General features: G+C 39.0%; 1 protein-coding gene across 1 annotated transcript in view; it reads left to right on the plus strand.

Annotated features, from left to right (window-relative positions):
* LOC120780088 (twitchin) overlaps nucleotides 1-19,808 on the plus strand; it is a 64,096-nt gene that overhangs the window by 34,400 nt on the left and 9,888 nt on the right. Inside the window, 5 exon segments of the mRNA XM_040112366.1 lie at nucleotides 80-2,752; nucleotides 2,815-3,096; nucleotides 3,168-3,467; nucleotides 3,546-13,016; nucleotides 13,134-14,112. Coding sequence (XP_039968300.1) covers nucleotides 80-2,752; nucleotides 2,815-3,096; nucleotides 3,168-3,467; nucleotides 3,546-13,016; nucleotides 13,134-14,112 — 13,705 coding nt within the window.

The following is a 19,808-nucleotide window of genomic DNA, read 5'->3' on the forward strand; positions in this document are numbered from 1 at the left end:
TAATAAATATTAATTACTACTATTAAAATCTAAAAAATCCTTTTACTTTGCGACATTTTTGAAATCTTAATTTTTTCAGTAAAGCCGCATATTGATCGTACAAATTTAAAACCAGTTATGGTGAAAGTTGGTCTATCCATAAGTTTAGATATTGCTGTTAAAGGTGAACCTGTGCCTAAAATTGAATGGTTCTTTGGAGAACAACCATTGATATCCGAAGCAGAAGGTATTAAGCTTGATAGTGTTGACTATAATACCAAATTCTTTGTAATGCGTGCTAAACGGCCACAAAGTGGAAAGTATGTTATAAAAGCCAAAAATAAAGTTGGCGAAGATGTTGCTGAATTAGATATTACTGTTTTGGGTAAACCGGGTAAACCAAAAGGTCCACTAGAAGTTAACGATATTAATAAGCATGGTTGCAAATTGAAATGGAAAAAGCCCTTAGATGATGGTGGCGCTCCAATCGAATATTATGAAATTGAAAAACTAGATCCACATACGGGGCAATGGTTGCCATGTGGTAAAAGCACTGAGCCTGAAGCCAAAATAATAGGTCTGCAAGAAGGCAAACCATATAAATTCCGAGTAAGGGCTATTAATAAGGAGGGTGAATCGGAACCTTTGGAAACTGAGAAACCAATTATAGCGAAGAATCCATTCGATGAACCAGATAAACCTGGTCGACCAGAACCAACCAACTGGGATAAGGATTTTATCGATTTAGTCTGGGACCCACCACAAACTGATGGAGGTGCACCAATTCAAAAGTATATTATTCAAATGCATGACAAATCTGGGCGCGGATGGGTTGACGCTGCTACTGTACCGGGAGACCATACAAAAGGTACTGTTACTAACGTAGAAGAAGGCCATGAGTATGAATTTCGTATTGTGGCAGTTAATAAAGCTGGACCTAGTGAACCCAGCGATATTTCAAAACCAGTTGTTGCCAAGCCGCGTTTCCTTAAACCACATATTGATCGTACGACTTTACAAAAGAAAGTACTGCGCAGCGGCCAACTGTTTCACATGGAAGCAGCTGTAAAAGCCGAACCACCCGCTAAAGTGACCTGGACATATAATGGCCAAGTGCTGAAATCAAATGAACGCATTAAAATTGAAAATGAAGATTATAAAACTACATTTATTATGCCAAAAGTTAAGCGTGCAGACAAAGGTATATATATTGTGACAGCTAAAAATGATTCCGGCACTGATACTGTTAAGGTGGAACTGGAAGTACTATGCAAGCCGGGTAAACCCAAAGGCCCGCTTGCTGTTTCTGATGTAACAGCCGAATCAGTTCATTTGAAATGGGACAAACCCGAAGATGATGGAGGAGAACCAATAGAGCACTATGTTGTTGAACGCATGGATACTGAAACAGGGCGCTGGGTACCAGTATGCACAACTAAGTTACCAGAAGCCGAGGTTACAGGATTGGTCGAAGGTAAACAATACATGTTCCGAGTTAAAGCAGTTAATACAGAAGGTGATTCAGAACCTTTGGGTACCGAAACATCAATCACGGCTAAAAATCCATACGATGCTGCTGATGCTCCAGGGAAACCACGAGTATCTGATTGGTCGGCTAGCCATGCTGATTTATCTTGGCGTCCCCCACAAAATAACGGCGGGGCACCGATTATCGGATACATTATAGAAAAAAAAGATAATAACACTGGAAAATGGCAGAAAGTTTTAGAAACTAGTACACCTGATTGTAAAGCACGAGTTAATGATTTAATCGAAGGTACGAAATACCAGTTCCGAGTGAAGGCTGTAAACAAAGCCGGACATAGTAAGCCTTCTGAATCTTCAGATCAGTTGACGGCAAAGGATCGCTTTGCGCCGCCTAAAATAGATAGAACAAATATAAAAGATATAATAATCAAAGCTGGACAGCATGTGCGTCTTGATATCAAAGTGTCAGGAGAGCCTCCAGCAACTAAAACTTGGTTCCATAATAAAGCTCGCATGGAAGATCAAACCGGTGATATAAATATCGATTTGGAGCATTATCGTACCAAGTTTTCTATACCTATTGCAAAGCGTAAAAATACTGGAAAATATACAATCAAAGCCGAAAACGATTCAGGTCATGATGAGGCTACGTTTGAAATCATAGTTTTGGATAAACCTGATAAACCAGAGGGACCCTTGAGGGTTCAAGATGTACACAAAGAAGGTTGTCAATTGAAATGGAATCCACCATTAGATAACGGTGGTCTACCAATAGAGTACTATGTGGTTGAGAAAATGGATTTGGAAAGCGGGCGTTGGTTACCAGCTGTACGCGTTAAAGAACCTTTCGCCGAGCTCAGTAATTTAGAAGCGGGACATGAATATAAATTCCGTGTAGTGGCAGTAAATACAGAGGGAGAGTCAGAACCCTTAGTTAGTGAACATTCAGTTATAGCAAAGAACCCATTCGATGAACCTGGTAAACCAGGAACACCTGAAGCTGTTGATTGGGATAAGGATTGTGTAGATTTGGTGTGGAGGCCACCATTAAATGATGGTGGGGCTCCAATTACAGGTTATATTATTGAAAAACGTGAGAAAGGAACTGATCGCTGGATTAAAGCAGCAGAAATACCAGCTGGACCAGGAATTGACGAGTGTAGAGGTACTGTGCCAAATCTTGATGAAAATTGTGAATATGAATTCCGCGTAAGAGCCATAAACAAAGCAGGCGCTGGAGAGCCTTCTGATGCAAGCAAGTCTGTAATTACAAAACCAAGGAAATGTACGTTATTTTATTAAATTTTCACGATAACAAACATTAAATTTTTCGAGTTTTTTTTACAGTGGCTCCAAAAATTGACCGTCGCCACATTCATACCTATAATGTGAAAGCCGGAGAACGAATATACTTAGACATACAGGTAACGGGCGAACCAGCACCCGATGTTACGTGGTCCCAATCCGGCAAATCTATAATATCCACATCCAGTAGACGCACTGAAAACATACCTAATAGTACAAAATATTTTAATGAGTCTCCTGAACGCAAGGATACTGGTCTATACAAAATTGTCGCAACAAATAAATATGGTCAAGATGAAGTTGAATTCCAGGTCAATATAATAGGTAAATTAATTTTCTCATGATGATAAGTAATTTAACATTTAATCAAATGGTTTTCGTTTAAATTAAATTAGCTAAGCCTGGTCAACCTGAAGGCCCGCTCAATGTTTCAAATATACATAAGGAGGGTTGCAAGCTTAAATGGAATAAGCCTAAAGATGATGGTGGTGAACCTATTGAAGGATATTTGGTGGAGAAGTTTGATCCTGATACTGGCATTTGGTTGCTGGTAGGTAAAGCTGAAGGACCTGAATTTGAAGTTGATGGTTTGATTCCTGGCCATGAGTATAAATTCCGAGTTAAAGCTTTGAACAAAGAAGGAGAGTCGGAACCATTAGAAACATTTGGATCCATCATTGCGAAGGATCCTTTTGGTGAGATTTTTTTCAACTTTAATATATCCATTTACTTCTATATTAAGTACGAGTTTATTAATATAGATTTATTTCTAGTAACACCGTCACAGCCAGGTGCACCGGAGCCAAAAGATTGGACAGCAAACAAGGTTGAACTAGTTTGGCAAGAACCAGCTTCTAATGGTGGTTCTCCAATAACCGGATACATAGTCGAAATGAAAGATAAATATAGTCCAATATGGGAAAAAGCTTTAGAAACAAGTGATCATAAACCCACAGCCATGATTCATGGCTTAGTTGAAGGCAATGAGTACCAATTTAGAGTTGTGGCCGTAAATAAAGCAGGCTCTTCGGAAGCATCTGACTCTAGTAAAACGTTTATTGCTAAACCTCGTTTTCTTCCTCCGAAAATTGATCGACGAAATTTACGTGACGTTACTATTTCTGCTGGCGCTCCACTGAAATTCGACGCTGTTATTACAGGTGAACCAGCACCTAAAGTTGAATGGCGCTTTAACAACTGCCCTTTGCAATCCGGTAACACCGTTACAATTGAGAGTCCGGATTATTATACAAAAATTGTGGTTAGGCCAACAACCCGTGGAGATTCTGGTGAATACGTTGTGAAAGCTACCAACAGCTCCGGTAAAGATAGTGTTCTAATAAATGTCGTTATAACAGACAAACCTAGTCCACCAAAGGGTCCATTGCAAATTTCTGAAGTTCACAAAGAAGGTTGCCATCTCAAATGGAAGCGTCCTGGTGATGATGGTGGCACACCCATTGAATATTTCCAAGTTGATAAGCTTGATCCAAAAACTGGTTGTTGGATACCGGTGTGCCGTTCTAATGAGCCGCAAGCGGATGTTACTGGACTGGAAACAGGCGGCGAATACAAATTTCGTATTTTGGCTGTAAATGCTGAAGGAGAATCAGCCCCATTAATAAGCGATGAGTCCATAATAGCCAAAAATCCTTTCGACCAACCTGGAAAGCCACAAGATCTTCGCGCTACTGACTGGGATAAGGATCATGTTGATTTAGCTTGGACTCCACCATTAGTTGATGGAGGTTCTCCAATTACAGGATATATTATTGAAAAGAAGGATAAATATGGGCAATGGGAGAAAGCAGTTGAGGTTCCGCCGGATCATTGCAAAGCGTTTGTACCTGACCTAATTGAGGGACAATCGTATGAGTTCCGTGTATCTGCTGTAAGCGCTGGGGGCATTGGTGAACCATCTGATGCTACTGTACGAGTTATAGCAAAACCCCGTAACAAGGCACCATTAATTGATCGTACAAATCTAAATGAAGTACGCATAAAAGCTGGTCAAACGTTCACATTTGATGTGAAAGTATCAGGCGAGCCTGCTCCACAAACCAAGTGGTGGCATAAAAAACGTGAAGTAACTTCAAAGGACAATATCAAAGTGACACACACTGAATACAGTAGCAAATTAAAAGTTTCCAATGCAACTCGTGCAGAGTCTGGTATTTTCACAATACATGCAGAAAACCCTTCTGGGGAAGATTCTGCAGAAGTTAAGGTTATCGTAATCGATAAGCCATCTCCACCGAACGGCCCACTGAAAGTCAACAATGTTCATGCTAAAGGTTGTACACTTAAATGGAATCCGCCGGATGATGATGGCGGTCAACCAATTGATTCTTACGTTATTGAAAAGCTTGACGAAAACACAGGTCGTTGGACACCTGCTGGTGAAACCGATGGACCAAAAACTCAATTTGATGTATTAGGTTTGACATCTGGACATAAATATAAGTTCCGGGTCCGTGCCAAAAATCGACAGGGAATTTCAGAACCTCTTACTACACCCCACTCTATAGAGGCAAAGAACCCTTACGATGAACCATCTAAACCAGGTACACCTATCATTAAAGACTATGATAAAGACTTTGTTGATTTGGAATGGTCAAGGCCGGAAAGTGATGGTGGCACACCAATATCAGGATATGTTATTGAGAAACGCGATAAGTATTCGCCCAATTGGGAAGAAGTCGCAATTATATCAGATGACGTTTGCATTGGGCATGTGCCCAATCTGACTGAAGGTGTTAAATATGAATTCCGCATACTTGCAGTTAATAAGGCAGGCAAAAGTGAACCTAGTGATTCAACAGCACCACATCTAGCACGAAGCAAGAATGTCCCTCCTAATATTGACCGTAATCACATGTTTGACATTAAAGTACGTGCCGGACAAGCATTTGAATTTGATGTACCAGTAACAGGAGAGCCTGTTCCTAGTAAAGAATGGTCCCACGAAGGAAACGTGGTTGTCAATAGTGATCGTGTAAAAATTATAAATGAAGAATATCGAACAAAGATTAAAGTAGTTGACTCGAAGCGTGTCGATACTGGCACTTATACACTAACTGCTCGCAATATCAATGGTACCGATCGAGCAACAGTTAAAGTAACAGTATTGGACGTACCTTCACCACCCGAGGGACCATTGCGTCCACAAGATATAACCAAAAATTCGATTACGTTAAGCTGGCGACCACCTAAAGATGACGGTGGCTCTGAAATTAGTCATTACGTTATAGAAAAAATGGATGCTGCAACATTGCGTTGGATACCAGTAGGTGAAACTGCGGACAATCAAGTCCGCGCAGATAATTTAATTGAGGACCATGACTATAACTTCCGCGTGCGCGCTGTAAATAAGCAAGGTGAGTCTTCGCCGCTGGGAACTACACAGTCTATTACAGCTAAAGATCCATTTTCACGGCCTGATAAACCGGGACAACCACAACCGTCGGATTGGGGTAAAGATTTTGTTGAGCTTAAATGGTCTGCTCCAAAACGTGATGGCGGGTCTCCGATTACGGGGTACATTGTTGAAAAACGGCCAAAATTTGGACAATGGGAAAAGGCAGTTAATTTACCATCCAGTGAAACTAAAACTTTGATACCTGACCTGTCCGAAAAAGGTGAATACGAATTTCGTGTAATTGCTATAAATAAAGCAGGTCGTAGCGACCCATCCGATCCATCAACATTAGTAACATGCAAACCTCGTTTTTTCGCACCATACTTCGACAAAACGCTTTTGGAAGATATAACTGTTCATACAGGTAAATGCCTGGGTTGGACACTGCCCATTGAAGCTTCTCCAAAGCCAACTGTAAAATGGTCATTTAATGGTGTTCAAATTCAGCCAAAACCAGGCCTCGATATGAGTCTATTCCAAAATGAATTGACATTTCAAATTTCTTCTGCTCTGAGGACAGATGAAGGTGTTTACACTTTATCTTTAAAAAATGAGCACGGAATATTTGAAGCATCCGCTCATGCAACTGTTTTAGACCGTCCCAGTCCGCCGATTGGTCCACTGCATGCAACTAACATAACCAAAGAAGGTTGCCACATGTCATGGGGTGTACCGAAAGATGATGGCGGATCACCCATTTTACATTATGTTATTGAAAAAATGGACCTTTCGCGTGGTACATGGTCAGATGCAGGTATGAGTACACATCCAGTACATGAAGTAACACGCTTAACACATCGCAAGGAATATATATTCCGCGTTAAAGCAGTTAATGCCATTGGCGAATCAGATTCTTTGGAAATTCCTCAGAGTATTATAGCTAAAAACGAATTCGATGAACCGGATGCTCCTGGACGTCCACTGGTCACAGATTGGGATCGCAATCACGTTGACCTGCTATGGACACCACCGCAGTCAGACGGAGGTGCACCGCTAACAGAGTATATAATTCAAAAGAAAGAAAAAGGAAGCCCTTACTGGGTAAACACGCAGCATGTGCGACCAGACAAGACATCTGCTACTGTACTTGGTTTGACAGAAAGGCAGGAATATGAATTCCGCGTTATAGCAGTTAATAAAGCAGGACAGTCAGAACCCTCAGAATCATCAGACCTTGTTACAGCAAAAGCTCGTTATCTCGCACCCAAAATCATAACCCCACTTCAAGATATTAGAATAAAAGCTGGTCTTATACTTCACATTGATATCGATTTTGTTGGAGAACCTATACCAGAAGTTATTTGGAATCAAAACAATATTTCCTTAATGTCCAATGAGCGCTCAACCATTACCTCCGTCGGTCATCACACTGTTGTACATATTGTAAATTGTCAACGTAACAATTCAGGTACATACCATTTACTTATTCGTAATGACTCGGGAATCGATGAAGGAAGCTTTCAGTTAGTGGTTTTGGATCGACCAGGACCACCAATAGGTCCCATGGAATATGAAGAGGTTACAGCTAATTCAGTAACTATATCATGGAAACCACCAATTGATAATGGAGGTTCAGAAATTTCGTCATATGTCATTGAAAAACGTGATCTAACTCATGGTGGGGGTTGGGTGCCTGCTTTGAATTATGTCAATGCGAAATATAATCATGCTGTTGTACCTCGTCTACTAGAGGGCACCAAATATGAGTTTCGCGTCTTGGCTGAAAACTTACAAGGGCGTTCCAATCCTCTAAATAGTGATGGACCGGTAATAGCCAAAAATCAATATACAGTCCCTGGTATACCAAGTAAGCCAGAACTTACCGACAGTGAAAAAACTCATATCACATTCAAGTGGAAGCCACCAATTAGTAATGGTGGTTCAGCTATTTTGGGTTATGATATTGAACGTTGCGATTTGACAACTGGTCGTTGGGTTCGTATTAATGTTGAGCCAATACCTAATACGGAATATACTGACGAACGGGTAAGTCCTGATCACAAATATCAATATCGTGTATCGGCTGTAAATGCAGCAGGCAGTGGAAAGCCATCGGAACCCTCAATTACATTCAGCGCACGTCCTATGCGTGAAAAACCAAGATTACATCTCGCTGATCTTGTTGGCCGAAAGATTAAAATCCGAGCTGGGGAACCGGTTAACCTTAATATACCCATATCAGGAGCACCTACGCCAACAATTGAATGGAAACGAGGTAACCTTACGGTGCAGGAAACGAACAAAATTTCTTATAATACTAACTCGGAACGCACTATATTTCGTATTGATGATTCTACCAGGCAGGATTCTGGTATGTATACAGTGACTGCTGAAAATGAATTCGGAAAGGATTCCGCAAACATTGAACTCATAGTCGTTGACAAACCAAGTCCACCAAAAGGACCACTAAATTACACGGAAATTGCCCCAGATCACATTAGTTTAGAATGGAATCCACCAGAAGATAATGGCGGTAGTGAAATCACTGGGTATACTATTGAATTCAGTGAATTTGGCGTAGACAATTGGCGTCCAGTGCCTGGTTATTGTTCAAAGACCACTTATACGGTTAAAAATTTGATTGAAGGTAAAAAGTATGTTTTCCGAGTCATGGCTGAAAATATTTATGGAATTTCTGAGCCATTAGATGGCAAGCCTGTTTTAGCAAAATCTCCGTTTGATCCGCCAGAAGCACCCAAGAATCTGCGCGTTGTAGCCTATACTCCAAGTTCGGCAAGTTTGGATTGGCAGCCACCGGATTCTTGTGGCGGTAAGCCAATTACTGGATATATTGTAGAAAGAAGAGAACGGGGAGGCGAATGGATTAAATGTAATAATTACCCCACACCAAATACTAGTTATACTGTACAAGACTTACGGGAAGGTAATCGTTATGAGTTCCGAGTCAGAGCTGTAAATGCAGCAGGTCCTGGAAAACCGTCGAAACCAACTGAACCAATGACTGCCAAACTACAACGTTATAAACCCGACGCCCCTGAGCCACCAAAAGCAGATCGCATCACTAAAGATGGTGTCACACTTTCATGGAGGCCACCACGATTCGATGGTAAATCGAAAATCAAAGGCTACTACCTACAAGTACGACCCAAGGATTCAAAGGACTGGTTGCCGGTCAATGATCTTCCAATCAGTGAAACAGTTTATCATGTATCTAGTTTAAAGGAAGGCGACTCATACTCATTTCGTGTATTTGCTGAAAATGATGTCGGACGTTCGGACCCATCCAAGCCATCCCAGCTAATTGCTATTGAAGAGCAACCAAATAAACCACGTATGGATCTTGGACGAGTACGAGACGTTGTTTGTCGAGCTGGAGACGATTTCTGTATTCACGTTCCGTACATTGGCTTCCCTATGCCCACCGCACATTGGTATTCAAACGACATACTTATAGAAGATGATGGTCGCCGAATATTCCACCATTTGACCGACGATGCTGCATCGTTCGTTGTTAAAAACTCCAAACGGGCTGATTCAGGACAATATAGATTGCAATTAAAAAATCCTACAGGTTTCGACACGGCTACAATTAATGTAAAAGTATTAGATCGGCCACAACCTCCAACAAATCTATGTGCAGATGAGTTTGCAGGCGATGCGTTAACACTCTATTGGACGCCACCTAAAGATGATGGTGGCTCTCCCATCACCAATTATATCATTGAAAGAAAAGAAAAATCGTCAAATACATGGACGAAAGTAAATAGTTACTGCACTGTATCATTTTTACGTATACGCAATTTGAATATAGGTAAAGACTATGACTTCCGCGCTTACGCCGAAAATAAATATGGCATATCCGAACCGGCTACAACCTCAGTACCCATTCGAGCTCGTCATCCATTCGATGTGCCGAATGCACCTGGCATACCCCGAGGCATTGACTCAAGTGAAGATAGTATCACAATAACTTGGGCTAAACCGAGACACGATGGCGGTTCGCCTATTACTGGCTATATTATTGAGAAACGTTTAATAAGCGATGAAAAATGGACTAAAGCAATACACGCACATTGCCCAGATTTAACTTGCAGAATACCAAATCTGATTGAGAATGGAGAGTATGAATTCCGCATTTCTGCTGTTAATGCAGCTGGACAATCGCCATACAGCGCTTCTAGTGACACTATCTATTGTCGTCGGCCACCACTTGCACCGAAGATAACGTCAGATTTGTCGATTAGAGATATGACAGTTATCGCTGGTGAAGAATTCTGCATTACTGTACCATACACCGCGAATCCACGTGCTACACCTACATGGACAATAAATGGCCAAGAAGTCATCCAAGATGAGCGAATACGTTTTACTACATCTGATTACAGTTCCATTTATTATAACAAATCTGCAAAACGTTTGGAGACTGGTTCATATTATATTACCCTGACTAATAATAACGGTTCTGATACAGCATCTTGCCATGTCACAGTGGTTGATAGACCTAGTCCACCACAAGGTCCGTTATCTGTTTTTGATATAACGCCAGACACTTGTACATTGGCCTGGAAGACACCATCAGACGATGGTGGATCGCCTATAACCAATTACGTTGTCGAAAAGGTGGATAATAATGGAACGTGGACAAAGGTTAGTAGTTTTATTCGTAATACTCATTACGATGTTATGGGTTTGGAACCAAATCGTAAATACCATTTCCGTGTACGTGCTGAAAATCAATATGGACTTTCTGATCCTCTGGAATTAGACGATCCAGTGGTGGCAAAATATCAATTCACAGTGCCAGATGCACCAGGTCAGCCGAAAGTAATTGATTGGGACTCTGGCAATGTTACACTTATATGGGCTCGTCCATCTAGTGACGGTGGGTCACGTATCCAGGGTTATCAAATTGAATACCGGGATATTGTCAATGATTCGTCATGGAATACTTATGAATATTTAATTAAAGATACAAAGTATCAACTTTATAATCTCACAAATGGTTGCGAATATGAATTCCGTATAAAAGCTAAGAATGCCGCCGGTTTTAGTAAGCCATCACCACCCTCTACCAAATTTAAATTAAAGGGTAGATTTACGGTGCCCTCTCCTCCAGGTACACCTCAGGTTACGAAGGTTGGTAAAAACTATGTTGATCTCAAATGGGAAAGACCAACTAGCGACGGTGGTTCGCGTATTACAGGATATATTATTGAACGTCGCGATATTGGCGGCGCAGTTTGGGTGAAATGCAACGACTACAACGTTATGGACACTGAATATACAGTGCTTAATTTAATTGAAATGGGTGATTATGAATTCCGTATTTTCGCAGTAAATGCGGCTGGTCGGTCCGAACCGAGCACCTGTACTATGCCCATTAAGGTATGCGAAGTGATTGGTGGTGTAAAACCAGAATGGGTTACTCGTTTGCAAGATCGTATTGCGCCATGTGGTAAAGATTTCACAATGGAATGCGAGGCCTCAGGAAAGCCTCTACCAAATGCCAGATGGTTACGAAATGGTAAAGAAATTAAAATGGGAGGGGCGCGAATTGTATCTGAAAGTAAAGATGGTATATTCCGTTTACACATTTCTAATGTACAATCCGGCGATGATGGTGACTACACCTGCGAAGCATTTAATTCTCTTGGTTTTGTACATACAACTGGACATTTAAAGATTGGTTCTCCCCCAATTATTACACGTTGTCCAAACGAACTGCTGCTCACTGAAGGTGATAATACGAAAATCAAGATTTTTTATAATGGTGATCAGCCAATGAATATCAGTCTAAATAGAAACAACGAGGCAATTTTGGAAAAAGATGAACCACATATTAAATGCACTGTATTCGATGATTATGTTACAATCTTTGTTCGTGATATTGCAAAAACTGATGCTGGACTTTATCAAATTCAATTTGAAAATGAATCAGGAACTGCCACAGGTCAATTCGATGTACGTATTACTGGATTACCTTCTGCTCCCGTCGGTCCCATGGGTGTGTCTCATATCAATAAACATTCTTGCACGTTATCATGGCGTCCTCCATCCCACAATGGAGGCCTACGTATAACACACTATGTAGTTGAACGTAAGGATGTGACTTCACCACACTGGATTACTGTATCCAGTTTTTGCAAAGACTTATCCTTTAATGTTCAGGGACTAATTGAAAATCAAGACTACATCTTCCGTGTCATGGCAGTTAATGATAATGGTTTGGGACCGCCATTAGAGGGTTTGAATCCTGTTCGAGCAAAAGCGCCCATTGACCCACCATCGCCACCAGGAAAGCCAACCATAACAGAAGTTGGTGGCGATTTTGTGCATTTAGAATGGACGAAGCCGGAGACCGATGGTGGTGCTCATGTACAAGGCTATTGGGTTGATAAGCGCGAAGTTGGTAGCAGCACATGGCAACGCGTCAACGTTACCATTTGCCTTACCAATCAAATAAACTGCTCAAATCTAATTGAAGGCCGTCAATATGAATTCCGAGTTTTCGCACAAAATGAAGCTGGATTGTCGAAGGAATCCTCTAATTCTTCTGCAATTAAAGTAATAGATCCACAGGCAGCTACTCCACCAATTATTGTTAAGCCACTCGGCGATGCTACGTGCATACAAAATCACAATGCTCAATTTACGTGCATCATTACTGGTCTACCACGCCCAGTTATAACATGGTACAAGGGAGCACGGGAAATTACTAATGGTGCACGCTATCATATGTATGCAGAAGGCGACAACTATTTCCTCTGTATCACAGATGTCTTTGGTGAGGATGCAGACGAATATGTTTGTCGTGCTGTCAACAAGGCTGGGGCTAAATCAACGCGCGCTGCATTGGCTATTATGAGTAAGTTATTACTTATTTATGTATTAGTTTTTTAAAGCAGGAAAGTGAATGCAGGAAGTTAACCACTACACTTCCTAAATATTATGTCAAAATTAAAAATATTTTTTTTTCATTAAGCTGCTCCAAAACTAAATGTTCCACCTCGGTTCAGAGATACCGCATATTTCGACAAGGGTGAAAATGTGATTATAAAAATACCATTTACCGGTTATAGAAAGCCAAAAATTACTTGGATACGTGAAGGTGAAACAATTGAATCGGGTGGACATTATACTGTGGAAACAAAGGAACGTCATGCAGTATTGATTATACGAGACGGGTCAAAATTCGACTCTGGTCCGTATGTCATAACTGCAGAGAATGATCTTGGTTCCGATACAGCCACAATTAGAATCCAAATAAGTGATCGCCCAGATCCTCCTCGGTTCCCATTAGTTGAAAACATCAGCACCGAATCGCTGTCCCTGAGCTGGAAGGCTCCAGTTTGGGATGGCGGTAGCCAAATAACTAGTTACCTAGTAGAGAAACGAGAACACCCAATGTCATCATGGATTCGTGTGGGAAATACCCGCCTTACTTCAATGGCTATAAATGGATTAACACCAGGAAAGGAATATGAATTTCGTATTTACGCTGACAATGTTTATGGTCGCTCAGATCCATCTGAAATCAGCACTTTAATTAAAACAAGAGATGTTATCAAAAAGAAGCTAGCCGAAAAACGATGGGAGATTGATGAGCATGGCAAAAAAGTTCGAGGCAAAGCGGACGGACCAATTAAAGATTACGACTTATATGTTTTTGACATATATTCGAAATTTGTACCACAGCCGGTAGAAATTTCACATGACAGCGTGTATGATAAATATGATATATTAGAAGAAATTGGCGCTGGTGCATTTGGAGTCGTACATAGATGTCGCGAACGTAGCACAGGTAACATATTTGCTGCAAAGTTCATTCCTGTATCACATGCAGTTGAAAAAGATTTAATAAGACGGGAAATTGATGTTATGAATCAATTGCATCATCAGAAATTAATCAACTTACACGATGCATTTGAAGATGAGGATGAGATGGTGCTTATTTTAGAATTGTGAGTACATAATTTATTTAGGAGTAATATTAACACACGCATATATATTTGCGTAATTTTGTTCGTGAATTTGTGCCGAAGCTTAGAAATCCCAGAGAGGAAAAACATTTTAAAATTCCGAAAACATCCAGGGAAATAAAAACTGAGTGCTAAAACTTCACTGAGTATTTATTATCACAATGTTAGATGTCTAAATACCATATTAACTATTTTATACTTAAACGGTACTAATTGTAATTTTCATATAATTGGATTTACAGAAGCATGGTTAAAACCTCACATTTTTGATAATTGGTGTTAATAGTTGCTTTATTTATCTAACCCTGTCTTATATACCTCCCCAATCGGACTCATACCAATATATGCAGCATGCTTCTTTAATCGATAGCAAATAATTCAGATTTAATAATCGGTTTGGGAGATTTCAATTTACCATCTGCCTCGACGATTTTATTCTATCGATTTTCAAGAAGTCATACTTTAACGAATTTTTGAAAATAAAAATGACCGAGTGTGGTCTGAACAAAATTAATTAAATTCCGAATAAATTTGGTAAATGTTCAGGTTACCGGTTCACTTGTCGACTATTCGATATATTCTGCTCTACCTCGACAGAATTCTGGCTTAAATAAAAAAAGTTATAAGGGGTATTCAGACCGAACTTGTTAATCTGGTAATTCGTTAGTTGATATAGTACTTCGTTAAAATACTTAACTGTGAACTTACTTTTTGCTCTACCTTAGTAGTGTGTATAAATTTTGTTCCAAAATAGCTGATTAAATTATATTAAATACTTACTTTTGAAAAATTTGTCAAAAACTATTTTGTAGTGGACAGTAAATGTATTCTTTCGCAATGAATCAAGGTAACTTTTGAGGCAACAACGCAAACCAAACAGCCGAGTGATGTTAAACTATCATGCTTGCTAGTCTGGTACTTCGTTACTCGGTAAAACGGTGATCTGATAATTTTACAAAAATAAAACGCACGTAAAAAACTACCGAGTAACGACTAACGTATTAACAAAGCTTGTCTGAATATCCCTATAATATTTACGGAAATAAGGTAAACAAGAATATCGCACGTAATCCAAAACTGTTTTATGACTTCGTTAACTCCAAACGCAAGATTTCCAAATTTCCATCCGCGATGAAATACAAATCTATCATGCCATGTCACATAATTGATTCAAGCGAAATTTCTAGGCTTTATAGTTATATATTTGAACATCTTTCACAAATTTTTTGGATACGAAATCTTTGATATTCTGCCTTTGGGAAGCAATTGCCCGATGCATCTCGCATGTGCATTTTTCGGACGGCGGGTAGGATGCAAGTCGCAATTTCTATCGGAAACAAAAAATTCAAACAGTTTCATATTTTTTAATAAATTATCTTCTAGTTAAACTAAGAAAATTCCTCACAAAGTGTAAGATTATACAATTTTTTTTTTAAATTGAATAAAAAGTGGCTTTTGACCAACAAAATTTTACTTTATGTTGTTTAAAAATATGTTAAAACTTGACTTTTCTTAATTTTTTTTAGTTTAAATAGAAGATAATTTTCTATCCTGCCCGCTAATTAAGAATGATCGTAGAAATGAAAAACCGAGAAATCTCGCTTCAAAGTTTTCGCTCTTTGCCCAAGCGCTCATACATATATCTGTTAGACGCTCGGTCACTATTTTCCTTCTAGCTTCCACAATATTTCGAATTCCAATCTATAACTTTAGGGAAATATTTAGATAAGTTTTAAAGAGATTTAAGCAAAAAAAAAAAAAAACGGTTGTTTGAAGCTTCTAAAGCAGGCTCCCCCCTTAATTAAGATTTCGATCAGAATTCATTGATCTTATAAAAAATTAATTGGCAATTTGGCAAACGAAAAGTGATAAGTATAAAAATAAAATTGAGAAAAATAAAAGTTGGAATAACTTATTAACGAAATACAAAGAAATCGATAAAAGTGCTACATTAGAAATAAATTCGAAGAAATGTTCCGCTTGCCTGTCGCACATGTTCACTGTGTGCAGAACGAACGCAAAATGGATTTGTGTGTCGTGTATGGGCGAAACGAATTCTCACAGATTGAACGCACATGTGTGTCGTGTATGGGCCCTATTACTAAGCAATGGATCAGACGACGATGCGAAGGGTACCACCACAGTTGTTAATGCCAAACCACTTCCAATATATTTGCGCGAGCGTAGCAGTAATGCTCTCATTATAGGTACTATCAATTGTCAAATAGTGCCTTTGAAAAAAGGCTTGGGCAGTTGTAAATATATAGAAAGAAAGTACCACAGTCAATGTTTAAAATTGAATTGTTGCCGAACTCAAATCAACTTAAAATAAAATGAACACATCCAATATATAATTTGAAATATTTCCTGCATCGTAGAGTAACTGTTGAAGAACCACATAAAAGAAACGGTCCGGTACAATGTACTAAGTACCAAGAATATGGGCATACCAAATCATATTGCACTCTACGCAGTGTTTGTGTGGTATGTGGGGATTTACATCCCACTTCTAAATGCACCCTTAAGAAAGAAGAATTAAATAAAAAATGCAGCAATTGCGGAGGAAATCACACTGCTAACTACAGAGGTTGCCCTGTATATAAAGATTTGAAATCGAAGTTCTCACAGGGCATTCAAGCACGTCGTAACCAAATGTTACAAACACCCCGTAATGAAATTATAGCAACCTCAAAAAAAAGTTCAAATCTTATTACTTCTAAAAATAATAATATGCAAGGAAGCTATGCATATGTGGTGAAAGGCAACACTGTGCAAATGCATCTGCCGCAAAATCCACCAAATGAAGGTATTGAAACTATGATTATAAATCTTACACAGTGGATGACACAATTTATGTCTACCATGCAAAACATGATCCAAGATTTAATAAATGCTGCAAAATTTATTAAGTAAAAAATGAGCTTACTAAATATCTGTATATGGAATGCTAACGGAGTTAACCTGCATAAATTAGAGATTATCAGATTTCTGTCTGAAAAGAATAGAGATGAAATGCTTATTTCAGAAACTCATCTAACAAATAAAAATAATTTCAATATACCGGGATTTAGACTATGTGTTACAAATCATCTGGATGGAAAAGCGCATGGTGGCACGGCAGTGTTGATTAGAAATCGTTTAAGCCACTACTCTCTAATCTCATGCTACACCACAGTTATAAGCTATAACAATATCACCAAAAAATCGGGGTTGTGACTTAAATCTCACGGCTATATACTGTCCACCTCGTTTTCAAATTACAGAAATCGAATTTAAAGACTTTTTTGGAACACTGGGTCAAAGATTTCTAGCAGGTGGGGTTTACAACGCAAAACACACGTCCTGGGGCTCACGTGTTATTAATCCGAAAGGACGACAGCCGTATCAAACTGTCATAAATAGGAACAATAACATTGAAATAATATCTCCTGGTAAGCCGACATATTGGCCTAGTGATCGTAAGAAAATACCAGATTTAATTGATTTTGCTGTAATCAAAAATATAGAAAAATCGCTTATAACAGCTGATACATGTACTGATCTATCTTCTGATCACTCTCCTGTACTAATAAAGTTATGTGAACAACCCATATTCGTTAATCCAAAAGTGGGTCTAACTTCTTATAAAACGAATTGGCTAAAATATAAAAATACGTCAGTAGCCACATTAATATTGAGTACAAAATAAATACAGGAAGAGATATTGACGAAAGCATAAGAGCAGTCAATGATATAATAACCAGCGCAGCCGCTTGGTTTCAGAAAAATCTCCAAAGAGAAATAGAAATGCTTGTAAATGAAAAAAGGCGTGCAAGACGCGAATGGCAGATAAATCGTTCCCCTTCCACTCAGCTTCAATTAAAATCTGCTGTGCGTAAATTAAAAAAAGCGCTTAAACGTGAGGAATAATTAAACACCGAAATGTATATAAAGAAGCTGTGTCCAAATTCAAACAAGCAAAATTCCCTTTGGGGAGCCCAAAAGTCCATGATGCCACCAACTGACTCCAACATGCCTCTACGACACTTGGGTGGAAATTGGGCTCGAAGTGAGGAGGAAAAGGCTAATTGCTTTGCAAATCACCCAGAAAAGGTATTTCAACCTAACTGCCCAAAGAACAACTTTAAGTTGTCCAGCTTACCCAACACAGTTAACGACACACTCGAGTCTTTTAAGACTTCACCCTCTGAAATTATTAGAATAATAAAAGAACTTAGACCAAAAAATTCACCAGGACATGATAATATTACTTCAAAAATGCTAATTGACTTACCAATTATTGCAGTAGAGGTGCTCTCTATGCTCTACAATGCAATTCTTAGATTCGGATACTATCCAATTTCATGGAAAAAGTCGCAGATTATCTTGATAGACAAACCTGGGAAAGACTTAACACAGCCGTCTTCATACAGACAAATCAGTCTTCTACCCTGTCTTTCAAAAGTATTTGAAAAAGTATTACTATCAAAGATGTCTCCTTTCCTCCATGAAAATAATACAATACCAATGCATCAATGTTTTCGTGCGAAACATGGCACAATAGAGCAAGTAAATAGAAATACTAACGAAATAAGGAAAGCATTTGAGCACAGGAAGTACTGTTCAGCAATATTTCTAGATGTAGCTCAGGCGTTTGATAAGGTGTGGTACGAAGGTCTTTTATACAAGATTAAAAAAATTCTACCTTTAGAATTGTATAAAACATTGGAGTCTTATTTAAAAAATAGAAAATTTATGGTAAAAGGGAGATTTCAAATCTGATGAACGACAGATAAAGGCTGGTGTACCCCAGGGCAGTGTTTTATGCCCAACACTATACATCATATTTACAGCAGATCTTCCAACAGCTAATAATGTATTAACTTCAACTTTTGCGGACGACACAGCTATAGTGAGCCGTAACAAATGCCATATAATAGCATCAGGAATATTAGCCAAGCACTTAAGGGTAGTCGAAGAATGGCTAGCCAACTGGCGTATAAATGTGAATGAAAAAAAGTGTAAGCATGTTACGTCTTCGCTAAGACCAAAAATGTGTCCGGCAGTAAAAATGAACAATGTTTTAGTACCCCAAGCGAATGAAGTAACTTATCTTGGTATTCACCTAGATAGAAGACTTACGTAGAGAAAACATACAAGTATATCTAGTAAATCACTTGGATGAAGATTAGAGCTGCAAATTTAAATTGGTTTTTAAATAAGAACTCCAAACTTAGCCTTGACAACAAAGTGCTTTTATATAATGCGGTTATAAAGCCGATTTGGATGCATTCAACTGTGGGGTACGACCTGTGCAACTAATATTGATATAATGCAAAGGTTCCAATCTAAAATGCTTAGAACAATCGCGTGTTCACCATGGTACATGCGTAACGAAAATATCCATAAAGACCTTGGTATTCCTATGGTAAAGAAAGAAGTAGAAGATAGCAGAATTAAATATATATCTGAACTCCGAGATCACCCAAACCCTTTGGCTTATGCTTTGGTACATTCCTGCGATCAAACACGACTTAAAATAAGAGATATGCCTGCGTATTAAAGAGCGAGGTATCACCAAAACAGAACAATCACTTAACTGAGCCTGTCTAGTTTTCAAATAGATTTAAGATTTTATAACCTATTGTTAGGCTTTAAGAAAAAGCAGATCCAATAAATAAAATAATTTGGAAAAAAAA

Source organism: Bactrocera tryoni, unplaced genomic scaffold (assembly GCF_016617805.1).
Source record: "Bactrocera tryoni isolate S06 unplaced genomic scaffold, CSIRO_BtryS06_freeze2 scaffold_139, whole genome shotgun sequence".
Taxonomy (NCBI): domain Eukaryota; kingdom Metazoa; phylum Arthropoda; class Insecta; order Diptera; family Tephritidae; genus Bactrocera; species Bactrocera tryoni.